Here is a 14,575-nt window from a genome sequence, read left to right as displayed (position 1 = left end):
CATTACCTGCAAATATGTGCTTTAAAATTCTTTGATTAATTTCATGATATTTCTTCATTTTTTCATGTCAATTGGTGATGTCAAAATACTAGGTATAGATTTGTTGAAAAGTTCAATATTAACGCTTTGCGAATATTCGTCGATTGTTTCTACTGATGTTATTGATGGTACAGTTACTAAAGATTCCTGACTTGAAACATTCGTGTTGATATCTCGTTTATCGCAGTTCAATAACTCGTCGCTACTTGATAGTTCGGTACGTTTAGAAAACTGTATACGACAAGAATCACACATTTTTTTATTTAATGTTAAGTTGGTTCTGTTCCGCAAAGCCCAGATCAACCAATTTCTGTATATTAGTATCCGTGAGATTTCGGCAATTTTTCGAGCAACTTTTTTTTAACACCGTTTATGCACTTATAATGAAAAGTATTCATTTTAACTACCACTTTGTCTTCTGAATTACTGAACTTAAGCAGGACATTTTGACAGATACACAACGAATTATATTCTAATGTTGATTACGTGTCAGTTTTGGCTGATATATGGACGTAGGTAATTCAAAACCAACCCACTTGGTACCATGAATTGCTAGCAATAGATAGCATGTTCGCATTTTAGCAAAAAGTTTATACGTATGAGGTGCATGAAAAACGGCCGCATTGTTTTATTTTTATATTTTAGAAGACATTTAATATACTGATGAGCCACCAAGAGCCTATTTATTGTACAATTTTGTGATCTTTCCGAAACAGATATTGTCGGAAATCGAGAACCGCGAAATATATTTATACAGAAATACTGTCACAATTCATATAATTTTCGTTACACAATTTCCTTCAAACTACACTTTTTTTAACGCTCACTGTTGAAATGCTCACAAGCTTACCATGGAAATCCAACAAAACTGCAAAGGTTCCAGGTTTTCGACACAAAATGCTCTCTGTACGTATGCTTTTCAAGCTTTCCCGATCAACTTCCGGCAAAATGACGATTCGATAAAAATTTATTTCTTATGACAGCACAACAAATGCACACTTACCGTAGTGATTCTAGATTTGGGCGTAACTGTTTTTTTGTAAACAATGACTTCTATCTCCGATTTCTCGTGAATAAAAGCTCATTCCCGCAATATAACAACATAATCAGATATAGTAGTGATTAATCTAGCAGTTGGTATAGTTTATTTGCGAAATCGAGTTTTTATTCATTAGAAATTGGTGATTGAAGCTATTATTAGAAAAACAGTTACGCCTAAATCTCGCATCACTCCAGCAGTCTTGCTGTTTTTATTTTGTCAGTTCTCGTTCTCTTCGGCCGATGCTATAGAGAGATAGATAGAACGTATTTTTTGAAGCCCGCTGTGGCGTGGTAGCAAACAAGTTATCTTCAGAGAGCCGAGTGCACCCGAATACCCGAAGTCCGCACCGCTACTCTCGCTCTTGCTCAAGTCTGAATACACCTTAATGTTTACAAATACGAGAGGATCTTCGGTTGATGTGTTTCATGAAAGACGAAACTATCAAAATCGAGCGCTCTTTCAATCGTCCGCTTCACCGAAGCTTGAAAGAAAGACAAGTGAAGCGACGGGGGAAAAAGTAACAAACGATTGAAAATTTGACTGTAGACTGAGGTGCAAGAATGCGGCGAAGCTGCTCGACTTCGACAGAAAAAGAATGCTAGTTCCCAAGCAAAACAACTTGTCATAAGCAGCGTGTAACATACCAAATTGAGTCATAATAAACGCAAAATTCAGCTCAATCAAACGTACTTTCGAGTTTTCCAGTCTCGGAGCACTTAATTTTACATGACATGTTTGTTTACGTCTCATATTTTATGTCAAAGATGGATTCCGTCACGTGTAAGATTAGGTATTTCTAAGTATGTAGATAATGAAAATACACATGTCTATTGGCATATTTGATTACGACGTTGTTCTTGGCATTTTTAAAATAATTTTCAGCTCTGTGTCCTACGATACGATACTGTCAGCCAGTAGTGAAAACAATACTGACGGCATGTGGTATTCCACTACCGATGGGAAGATATATTTTCATCAAAGCGACAAGTATCTTCCTGGGTGAATCAAATGAATGTCCCTTCCACTGCATTCCACCATATATTTTCCACAACCAATTTGCTCATCTAGCTGATACATTCTTTCTTCCCTTCTAACCACCAGGTACTGGGCCGTAACTGACATCGACTATGCCCACCAGCGGACGGCCCGGCGGATAGGCTACATGATCATCGTCATCTGGACCCTGTCCGTGCTGGTCTCGATAGCGCCGCTGCTCGGGTGGAAAGACCCCGAGTGGGAAGCCCGAGTCTACCAGGATCTGCAGTGCATCGTTTCGCAGGACGTGGGCTACCAGATATTCGCCACCGCGTCCAGCTTCTACGTTCCGCTGCTGGTGATACTGTTCCTCTACTGGCGAATATTCCTGGCGGCCAGGAAACGGATACGGCGAAGGCAGCAGGTAATTTCCCCCTTGCTCCAGTCCTCGGTGTTCAAAGTCCCGGTTTTCTTTTTCGTCTTCTCGCAGAAACCAAACAAAAACCGCAAAATTTCGTTCTTTTTCATCGTAATTCTCGTTGTCTCTGTTTTCCGAATTCGATCGGTGAATAAAATGTTGTTTCCATTTGTTAACGTCACTTTCCAAAAGTTCACAAATCCCTCGTGTGTGATTTTTTTTCGTCATTCGTATTAGCGTTTACACGAGATTATCACTCTTCCCCGACCAACCAAACCATTCAATCATTCAAACAACTCGCAGTGAAACTTTGTACTACACCACATCACTTTCCTTACCTTCTCATTTCTGCTTGGCATGCCACATTGAATACAAAGCTCATAATCTTTTTCTTAACATTCATATCCCCGCTAAAAACTTTCGAACAAATTTAATTCCACATCCCTGCGATTTCCCACCATCAAAACTCCAGACAACCCTGAGTCACGAAAAAAAAGAATATCAAAAGTCAATGAAACTGAAACATTTTGCCCCCAACGTTGTGGATGTAACTAACTTTTACACCGAGCAATGAATGGGCGAAAAAGTTTCCATTGCCTTTTGTCCTTCAATCCCTACATTTACCAAAAACTGAGCTAAAGTTTTTCGCTAGTTTTTCCACCACTCCTAGTCCCTTTCAATTGCCATAACACGGAACTGCCGCCACCACCCTTTACCGCCATGCCGTTCCAATGATGCACAGTGGGTTACGCATAGGTTATTGGAGCTTTGCAATTTTCAGTCTTCAACATGATATAGAAATTCGTGCACATCTAAGCAGTTTGAAACTGACCAATTTTCGCACATTCTCCAAAAGTTTCTAAGTTTGGAATATCAGGATAACCCTGTACTTGTCGACCCAGCGACAATCCTGTGGGAGATTTGGAGCAGAGTCAATGTTATAATAAGAGTCCCACCAAGAGTGAAACCAACAGTACCAATCGAACGGTCAAGCGAGGTACCAAACAATACTTCCATACCTTGAAGACATGAAGTCCGGCCCGCTTCATTGTCTGCTGGACGAACCAGACGGAAGAGTTGACTTTCTTGGCCACGTCCCGAATCGAAAGGTTCGGATTGCACTTGAAGTAATCCCTCACCTTTCTTGCGTTCACGGGGTCGATCGTCTGCACTTTTCTTCCATTGCCAGTTCGCCAATGGGTCGTCTGGGTCTCCTTGAACGATTTTACCACACGGGACATGGTCGACTTGTTGATTCCAAACTGTTTCGCGATCCGCTCCCATAATTTTTTGTCGAAGCACTTCATGCTTGGAAGCCATCTCGATAACCACTGTCAAGTGACGAGATTTTACACATATAAACATTACACTCTAAACAAGTTTTACTCAAAATTTCATAAATTTTTACCCATGCAATAAAAAGTTATGCATTTTTTTTTAGTACAATCTTTAATGTGATTTGTAGTAAATTACCAGCTGAAATAAATACTAAAATTCGGTTACTTACAATTCTTTAATTTACACTTATCTGCAAACTAGTGAGAAGCGCATTCTACATCGTAAGTAGCTACATTCGTGCCTAACTAAAACAATAATTGATTTTCTAAATATAGCGAAATCTTTGCCGAAAGAGTGATGGAAGATAACCTCTGATTGAAACATCTCTCTGGCGATGGAGGCGAACCAGCCCAAGGCTGAAAGCCTCTTTAATAAAGTTAAATAATAATAATAATCTCTCTGGCTGCCAAAGTAGGGTGTAGAAAAACTTGTTGTAAGTTTATTAAACTAATCTAAAATCTAAACCTAATCATAAAACATATTTCAGCTCCAAGCTGCCCAAAATGAGACTAGTCTGAGGAAGTTGCACTCACTAATCCGAACACTCATGACAAACTCTCAATGATAGATCCTAAAATAAGAGAAATAGATGGGAAATTCCATGAGTAACTACTCTGCAGCTATTTCGGATCTTCTGGTCAGAGCGTTATATTATTGACTGTTTAAGGCTGTGTTATAAGGTTATAAGGCTGAGTGAGACAGCACTGCACTATTCAATCCATTGCTCTGTACAGACCGTTTGTACCAGACGGTAAAGGGCGAGACCAGAGACGATGTTAAATAAGAGACGCGCGCCAAAAGTTCCAATCGAACCGTCAAACGCGGTTCCAATCGAGCAATGTAAATAAACACGAGCGCTTCACGAAAAAAATCGTGGGATGTATTGAGATTGTTGGTTGTTTTTATTAAAGAGATTTTCAGCCAGACGCTGGTTAACTGTTGAGAATTAATTAATTAAAATTAAGTTTGCGTATGACAAGTGAAATTGGATAGGGAATATTATTGTTATTCAACAGCTGTATTCTAGTTCTCATTAAATATTTGCTCCAGTACAACGAAATACATCTACACAGGCTCTGTAACAAAGATGAAGGCTTTTTCGTTGTAATTTTTCAAGATAGTAAAATTTGTGAAAGACTGTGGCTGTGTTCCATTTGGTGAATTTTCACTTAAATTTGACAGATGGAAAATTTTCAAATAAACCTGCTATTGTACCAGACTTATTTCTGACAGACCAGAAATCAATTTTGACAAACACCTTCTCGAAAATAGGTAGATCAACAACAGAGGGATTTTCGAACATCTTAATTTATTTTCGAAGTGTCAAATCTAAGTGAAAATTCACCAAATGGAACACAGCCTGAATAATTTTGTGCAACGCTCTGTAGAATACCATAATAAAATTATGGTTATTTCGCTTAACGCCGTGTTCGGGGTATCATCCAAACCATTTGTGGAATAGTTCTATTATCGTTATTTTTTATTAGGGCATACCCTCCAATGTGGTATATTTGGTTTCACTCAGAGTTGTCAAAAATTGAGTCTTCAAATACTTCCATTGAATAGCGATACTACCGATACGGTTAAAAAAGTATTCATTTTACCGTAATGCTGAAGCAGACGACAGTCGCTCAAATTAAAAGTCATTTGAAGTACACACACAACAGCGGGTTGCCAAATCTTGCAGAAAAATAAATTAGTTGGCCGTGCAACCAGATTAACTTTTATGCTCTCCGCGCGTCTCTTATATAACATCGTCTCTGGGCGAGACAATAAAAAAGAGCCAACAAAAACATTCAGTCACTCACGAACAGGCGACTCACACCGCTTGCCTTCGCTCACACAGCATGTTATTGAGGCATTTTTATAAACGTGCTGACTGAGCTACTGAATGAGTGCTCGGCTGTCAGTGACTCGTTTACCGCTCAATCATTCAGTATTTCACAAGTGAATGATGAGGTGGATGGCAGTTCATATTCATATGAAAATGTTTCATTAGACTATACTGTTTCGCGCACTGCTTCTGGCATAATTTGGTTCGATCCCGACTCCGATTCGAACAAAATACAATAAATTGTACTTCAACCAATTTTGGTTGATAAAGTATATAAGAAAACATTAAATATTTAAGAAAACATGTGGCTATAGGAAAATGATTTATAGATGATTTCGATTGAAGACAATTCAATGAGATACTTGTTCGCTGATTCAAATATTTGCTAACAAATGTAATGTCGATACAGTGAATGATGCTAATATTCAATTTATTATCTTGACTAGATAGATGGTTCCCGGTTTCGGCAAAACTGTTCAGATTGACAAGACCTATTTTATGATAAAGAGTTAAGTTTAGATTATACTCACCAGGTGGCACTAGTGTGGCATTAATTTTCCATTGTGTGCCTTAACCAGTCAATGCTGGGAAAATATCAAAAAATCAAATCTCACCGCTGATCACGCTTGATTTTCGTAGACAAAAATCGTCAAGCAAACAACTGCAGTTGATTGTGCACGCCATGATATCGCAGCTCGGAATATCAAGCTAACAAATCTCAACAAACTGTGGTGAGATTGAGATTCATGATTTTTTCTTTACACCCGAGCACAACCGAAACTTTCATAACGGCTAGCAGCAGTAACTTCGTGTCTGCCATCGATGAAGAGTAAAAAGAGATAGCAAACTATACTTTCTCTTTCTAAGAAAACGATGTGCAACGGAATCATTTTTGTTTCGAGTGAACTCTCAGCTTGATTTTTGCACGTGCTGAATAGTCTCGCAATATCAAAGGAGCTTGTAAAATCAATATCAAGCATGATATTTTGTTCTAATATCAAGCGTGATATTGAGAGCGTATGAGAGCGGAAAAATATCAATTGATTGATGATTTTGCCAGCTGGTAAACGGCTGGATAATGCGTACCATTGATACTTCGCGTATCTGCAGGTATAAAATAGACCCCACTAGCGGTCCTTGGCCTCTTGTCCAGTAACTCTTATCCCCACCTCCCCGCGGTACCGGCTGGGGTACGAGTAACCATAGGGAAGATCGGGTAACCAACCCCGCTGAGACTTTGGTCGTATGCTGACAGGAAAGGGGGGGGGGGGGACTCCTCTCTCTGGAGAGTGCAGTCTTCGAGCATTTGTTCACCATGGAGTTTGTAGTAGGCATAGATTTAAAGTGGACCCTACACGATTACTTTTATTGACAATAATCGTATTGTCAATACATTCAATATTGACGTCAATACATCGGTATTGACAATATTTCTGTATTCACATCATCAATATTAATGTCAATAATTCCCCTTCGCGTCAATATATTGATACGTGTGGGGTTTGCTTAAGAATGTAATGATAGTAGGCCAAGCCAGGATACTGATAATAAAACGTCATTCATATTCAACTACTCATCGGAACAAGACGTTTTATTTGGAGCTGCTACATTGGCGACGAGTGGTGAAACGTTACCCGTACGTGTTTAAAGACAATTTGAAGTTCATCAAATAAGACGAGGGCGAAGGTTAGAGCAGCAAGGCATCACAAGTCGATTTGACGGAAATTTTCTTCAAGTTGTGAAAATTATTTGAAACGTCAACATGTCCATGGTAACGATTTTTTTTTTCTTAGTAACAGTTGTTTGAGTTCCACTAGTATAACTTGTACATTCAATTTGGAAAATGTGAAGTTCTAAATCTTTCAATGTTGAAAACAGAACCTAAATGAAGGGAATTATGGAAAAATATCCAGGCCATTTAGGTAGATAAATGTAGGGAATAATAATTCCAGGCCATTTGTCTGAAAGTCTACTGTGGTGAGGCAATTGAAGTGTCTCTAAATGAAAGGAATACAAGTTCCAGGCCATTTAGAGAGTCAAATGAAGGGAACAAAGATTCCAGGCCATTTGACTGATCCCATATAAGGGAAAAGCGAAGGGAACTTCGGGTTCCAGTCCGCTATGTAAATTTATTTTAAAATTAAATTATAATTCTTATATTAATTGATAAAGATAGTGAAAAGTCAATCAATGAAATCGTGTGTGGTTTAATGCGAACAAATATTAAGAAAATTTTAATTACAGCTAAATTTCAATATACTGCCATTCCACGAGTCTGGCGACGGTCCTACATCTGTGCGATGGGAAGAATGGAAAGGACAATTTTTATCATACCTTGCGCTAAAAGGTGTTAATGACCACGATGAGCTATACAATGCGTTGATGTGTTTCGGTGGACCGGACGTTCGGAAAATTGCGAAAAATCTGGAGGTATCTCGAAGCATTTTGGACAATCGTTACCGGGCGGCAATGGAGATATTGGATAATTATTTCTCACCTCGGATGTCACTCCGATACGAGAGATACAAGTTCCGTCAGCTCAAGTTTAATCCCAAGGAAAAATTGGATAAATTTGTTCTACGCCTCAAAACTCAAGCAACAGCATGTAACTTCGAAGATCAAGTCAATGAAATGATAATGGATCAAATAGTGTATGCGACCGAAAACGATGATAAACTAAGGGCCAAATATTTAGAAGCTGATGTTACTCTTGAAGAAATGTTGAAAATTGGGCGAACTCATGAATCAGTTTCCGCACAAGTGCAAGAATTTCGTTCAAGGTCCTGTGAGCTTTCGGATTTCAACGATTTGAATGCGGTTTCTAAATCAAGCAACACTTCAATGGACAACAAAGGTACGTGTACCCGGTGTTTGGGAACTCATATTTCTGGTGACCAGCAATGCCCTGCTCGGGTCTCTCGAAGCAACAATTGTGGGAAAGTTGGCCATTTTGCACGTTGCTGTTGGAAGCCGCGTAAAAATTTTCATCCGTATGGCCAACGAGAAAATCGGAAAGGTGATGTTAAGAATCTCAAATCGCCAACAAATCGTTTTCAGGGTAAAAATTCGAACAGAAAGCACAAATTCGTTAGAGCAGTGGATAATGTTACTAACACAGTAGAGATTCGCGAATTGTTTCATCTGGACGGTAAAAACACAGTGATAACTGCAGTTGGTGGTGTAAATCTTCGGTTTGTGGTAGATACTGGTGCTGATGAAGGCGTCCTTAGTACAATGGATTGGAAGACTCTGAAGAAGGTGGGATTTAAGGCATTCGACGTACGAAAGGGCAGCAGTAAAATTTTTCGAGGATATGGATCCAACCGTCCGTTGACAGTGCTTGGAGAAAAAACAAATATTGCAGATCCATTTTCACGGTTATGCCAAGAAATGAACCTTAGTAATCAAAGCTACGACGAGGAAAGTGAGAGAATCATCCGTTTGGTGTCTTCTGATGCTTGTCCAGTGACTTTACTTTTGGAAGATATTATTGATGCTACAAACCAAGATATTGAACTGGCAAACCTCATGCGATGGATGTCTTACCCTCTTACAAGGTGGCCTAAAACCTTATCAAGCTATAAAAAAATTGCGCATGATCTTTATACAGATGGCAAACTCATAATAAAGAATAATAGAATAATAATACCGAGATCACTGCAAAGGAAAGTCCTGCAACTTGTTCACGAACCACATTTAGGATGCGAAGCAATGAAAAAACGTTTGAGGCAAAAAGTTTGGTGGAATGGCATGGACAGAATGGTTCAGGAGTACGTGAAAGACTGCACAGGATGTATACTGGTATCGGAGGCAAATGTTGAACCAATGACAAGGACAGTTTTGCCAGAAGGTCCTTGGCGTAAATTGGCATTAGATTTCACTGAAGTAGCAAATGGAGTCCATCTTTGAGTTGTTGTTGACTACTTTTCAAGGTATCCTTAAATTGACGTTATGACTTCAACTACGGCAAAGGCTACAAAATTCAAGTTAAGAACTATGTTTTCAAGATTTGGATATCCTGAGGAAATTGTATGTGTTAACGGTCCTCCTTTTGCATCAGTTGAATTTATGCAATTTTTCAAGACGAGCGGAGTTAAAATCATGCACTCAGTTCCATACGCACCGTTCCAAAATGGTTTGGTAGAACGACATAAAAGAACATTACTAAAAACAATCAAAATAAGCATAGCAATGAAGAGAGATTGGAAAAATGATCTTCAGGATTTCCTACTAGCATATCGTAATACACCCCCACTCAATAACAAATGTAGCTCCAGCAAAACTAATGTTAGGAAGAAATTTGAAGGATAAAATCCCTATGTTTGTTCAAGCTGATTGTTTGAAGGTTTACAACAATGCAAGGTATTATGACAAAACGAAGAAAGAAAAGGGAAAAGAATATGGAGACACAAAAAGGCGGGCAAAAGAATCAAGAATAGACGTTGGAGATCATGTGGTAGTGAAGAATCTGGTGAAACGCTGCAAATTGGATACCACTTTCAATCCACAACTTCATGTGGTCGTAAAGAAAAATGGAACAAGACTCACTCTGAAGAATTTGTCCACGGGAATCGAATTTGACCGTCACGTGAATCATGCAAAACTTTTGATTTCTAGTAACCCATTCAACGTCGGAAGTATAGCTTTAGATGAAGTTCTCACCAATTCTGAGGATGTTCCGGTTAATGAAATGGAGGAAGAAGCAACAGTAGAACCGGTGGAAATTCGAAGAAAAAGACAGAAACGCAAACCTGAATAGGGTAAATTATGGCTTCGGCACCCATTGACTGTTTTCGGCAACCGAAATTGAAACGTTTATTTTACTGTATTTTCCCATCAAAACTCTTCGCTGAATGTATTAAGCCGATTCCTTACCTTTTCAGCTTCAATCTGATTACATTTTTAAGACTGTGAATTCCTGTTATACCATATTTTTCTTTAAACGAAATATACATACTACAAAATACGGCTGATTTCAAGTTGCCGATAATAGAACAGCTGGTTAACACGCAGTTCAAATGGAAAAGGTGCCGAAGAAAAAGAGACTACCGACAATAGTCACTCTCACCTGAGAAGTTTGGAGCGTTGTAAAAACATGTTCAACCCGTTTTGATCAATTCTATCGATTGGAATTGGTAGAACAGCAAGCAGAAGATAAATGTCAACAAACAAACCTGTCATGTATGTGTGTGACGCTGAGAAATCGCTAATAGAAGTTCGGACGCTGCTTAGATTGACGAGAATACGTAAATTCCCCTATTTAAATGATTATGAAGTTTATAAGATTATTAAACAATGATAATAAAAATTATAATAATAAAATTAAAAAAAAAATTAAAAAAGGAAGGAGAGATGTAGTAGGCATAGATTTAAGAATGTAATGATAGCTCATAATGCTTAAATTGCCCAAATTTGTTATTTTCGAGATACTCGTAGGTTAAAATTCACTTGTCGCATAATTTGAGCAATTTTCACTCTTTTGAGATGTTATTCGTGAGTGTTCAATCTTGGAAGTATTTTTAACAAAAAGCCCAAATAATTTCTTTAAACTTTGCTATTCTCAGCTTTTCAATCATACGCATGAGTTAAGATATATCATTTTTGCATAAGCCCTTTTCAAGTGTTAGTCGTGTGCAAAACTAGGGAACCATATATGTAAAATGGCATGTTGGACAATAACAAACAACTGTGCATAGTTTCATAATTGTAAAAGGTCGATCCGAAACGATTTGCGAATCTGTGTGGAACTGCTGAAGTACAGGAAGCAAGTAATGTAAATACGGACCGCAACAATCGGCATAGACCCAAGCAACGGAAACGGACTAACGATTGGAAACTCGGAACATGGAACTGCAAGTCTCTCAATTTCAATACCCACATTCTTTTCGATTTATTGAGGGTCCGCAAGTTCGACATCGTAGCGATGCAGGAGGTTTGCTGGAAGAGATCGTCGGTACATACGTATAGGGATGGTTATACCATCTACCAGAGCTGCGGCAATACACAGCACAGCTTTCATCGTGATGGGCGGAATGCAGAAGCGGCCGTTTCTTCAATGTCAGCATAATCAACGTGCACAGCTCTCACTTAGCAAGTGACGTTGACAATAAAGAAGCTTTTTACGAGCAGCTGGAACGGGAATACGACAGCTGCCCAAGCCATGGAGGAGGAGTTCAGACCAGTTATAGGAAAGTTCAGCGCTCACCAGCTAACGAACGCCAACGGCCTTAGACTCATCGATTTCGCCGCCTCTAAGAACATGGCCATACGTAGTACCTACTTCCAGCATAGCCTCCCATATCGGTACACCTGGATATCACCGCAGCAGACAGAATCGCAAATCGACCACTTTTTGATCGACGGAAGGCACTTCTCGGACATTATAGACGTCAGGAGCTATCACGGCGCAAACATCGATTCGGACCACTACCTTCTAATGGTCCAGGTGCGCCAAAAACTTTCCGTTGCAAACAGCATTCGGTACCGACGCCCGCCATGGTACAATCTGGAGCTTCTGAAGCTGCCCGAAGTCACAACTGATCACGTGCAATGCTTCGACGCAGCGTTGCCGGATGAGGGAGAGCTCACCGAAACCCCTCTTGAGGACTGCTGGAGCAACGTGAAAGCAGCCATTGACAGCGCTGCTGAAGGCGCCGTTGGGTTCGTGGAGCAGAATCGACGGAACGATTGGTTCGACGAAAAGTGTCAGACGGTGTTGGACGAGAAGAAAGCAACGCGAGTGGCGATGCTGCAGCAAGGAACCCATTATAATGTTGAGCGATATAAACAGAAGCAAAGGTTCATCTTTTCCGGGATCGTGCGCCGCCTGGAAGAGCTGGAGTGCGAAGAAACGGAGCTGCTGTATCGTCACTGGCGTGCACAGGGTAGGGCAAGGTGGGGCAATTGCCCCACCTTTATAGATAAGATTTTTATTTCAACGTTTTCAAAGTTATGATAAAAAAATATCTAGATTTCTTGATAACTTGAATTGAAGGTAAAATTGAAACCCTTTTATTGCGTCAATTCCTTTGATATGGTGCCTGAAAATTGCACCACAAAGGTGCATGAAGAGACAAACTTCAATGAAATTTTTGGGTCAAAAAATTGCGCCACATCGGTGAATACAAAAAAATTCTGGTGTAATTTTTTTTTCAAGTTTGTTCATGGAGGGTTAGAAGAAAAGGGTAAATTTAAGGTTAAAAAAATTCACCTTCGTGGTGGTAAATTGAATAAAAAGCTTTTTATTGAATATTTCTAGGTTCTGGTTCTAAAATTGAATCGCGCTAAAAATTTGGAGGTGCACATTTAACTGAAAATTTCTGGTGAAAAGTTCGCAACACTGTGGTGAATGTGAAAGCAAGGTTTATTAATTTTTCTGGTGCATAATTTGCATCGTTCTGATGAATGCAAGCTTCATTGTAAATTTATGGTGGAAAATTTGCACCATTCTGCATGAAGAGGCAAAGCCTGAAAATTGCACTACAAAGGTGCATGGCGAAACAAACTTCACTGAAAATTTTTGGTGCATTTTGGTGTGGTTCTGGTGAATGGAGGAGCATACTCTATTGAAAATTTCTGGTGCGAAATTTGCACCGCTTTGATAAATGGAATGAACAGAAAATTTCTGGTGGAAGACTTGCACTAGTCTGGTAAATGAAGGCACAAGCTTTATTTAAAATTAAGCTAAATTTAAAATTTCTGGTGGAAAATCTGCACCGTTCTGGTGAACGGATGGGCAAGCTTTTTGGAAAATTTTTGTTCTTAAACTTGCTGAATAGAGAAACAAATTTTAATAATAATTTCTGGTGTAAAATTTGCACCATTCTGATGATTGGAGGGAAGCTGCTTAACTGAAAATTTATGATGAAAAATATGAAAATAGGAGCAAGCTTTATTTGAAAATATCTGGTTGAAAATGGAAAAAGGAAAAAGGCACCAATCTAAAGATTGGAGAAGCAATTTTAATTGAACATTAAAGATGGAAAATTTGCATCGTTCTGGTCAATTCAAATATTCTGGTGTAAAATTTTCTTGGGGCAAGTTTTTATTGAAAATTTTTGGTGATGATTTGCAACATTCTAGTGCATAGAGGGGCAAGCTGAATTGAAAATTCCTGATCTAAAAATTGCACAGGTCTGGTGAATGGAGGGGCAAGTTTTATTGAACATTTCTGGTAGAAAAACTACAACGTTTTGGTGAATGGACGGACAAATTAAACATGATTTCCAAAAAGAACCTAAAGGGTATTGAATTCTGAGGACAGTTCCAAAAGAAAAAAAATCTGGGGATGATTTCATGAAAATTCTGCGAATAATTTCTAGTGAATCCTGCAGATAGTTCCAAGATAATTTCGAAAAGAATACCGAGAGAATCAAATTTTGAATGAAATTCCAAAGGGATGTTGAGGAAAATTCCAAGGGAATTTCGAGGATAATTTCTAGCAAATTCTGGGAAGAATTTCTGGAGAATACAGAGGAAATGCTTCTGAAACTTTAGGGAAATTTCAGTTCCAAAGTGTTCTGAGAAAAAAAAGTTCTAAAATATTACGAGAAGAATTTCAAAGATATTGAATTCTTAGGACAGTTCTAGAATATTTCTGGGAGAATTCCAAGCAAATTCTATGGATAATTTCTAGTGCATCCTGCGGATGGTTTCAAGATAATTTCGAACAAAATACCGAAAAAATCAAATTTTGAGTGAAGTTCCAAAGGAATTTTAAACAAAATTTCAACCAAATTCCGAGGATAATTTCTAGCTCATTCCGGGAAAAAAATTCTGAAACTCTAAAGAAATTTGAGTTCCAAGGTGTTTTGAGAAAAAAAAATGTAGAGATCTAAGCATAAATTCAGTGGACTTCTGAGAAGAATATCATAAGAGCTCTTAGGAGAGTTTCAAAAAAATCCGTGAGGAACCTCAAGGATATTGAATT

The 14,575-nt window shown here is 38.7% G+C and overlaps 1 protein-coding gene across 1 annotated transcript in view; it reads left to right on the top strand.

Moving 5' to 3' along the window:
- Positions 1–2,182: 2,182 nt before the first annotated feature.
- Positions 2,183–14,575, top strand: part of LOC135710692 (5-hydroxytryptamine receptor-like) — a gene marked incomplete at its 5' end in the record, with an annotated part of 33,959 nt that continues 21,566 nt past the window's right edge. Inside the window, one exon of the mRNA XM_065233338.1 lies at positions 2,183–2,480. Within this exon, the coding sequence (XP_065089410.1) occupies positions 2,183–2,480 (298 nt within the window). The remainder of the gene's footprint in view (positions 2,481–14,575) is intronic.

The sequence above is a fragment of the Ochlerotatus camptorhynchus genome, unplaced genomic scaffold, assembly GCF_037179485.1.
Source record: "Ochlerotatus camptorhynchus isolate MF236.1 unplaced genomic scaffold, CSIRO-AGI_Acam_v1.1 ptg000401l, whole genome shotgun sequence".
NCBI lineage: Eukaryota > Metazoa > Arthropoda > Insecta > Diptera > Culicidae > Ochlerotatus > Ochlerotatus camptorhynchus.
Note: the sequence above shows the minus strand (reverse complement) of the source record. Positions and strands in the feature narration are given on the sequence as shown.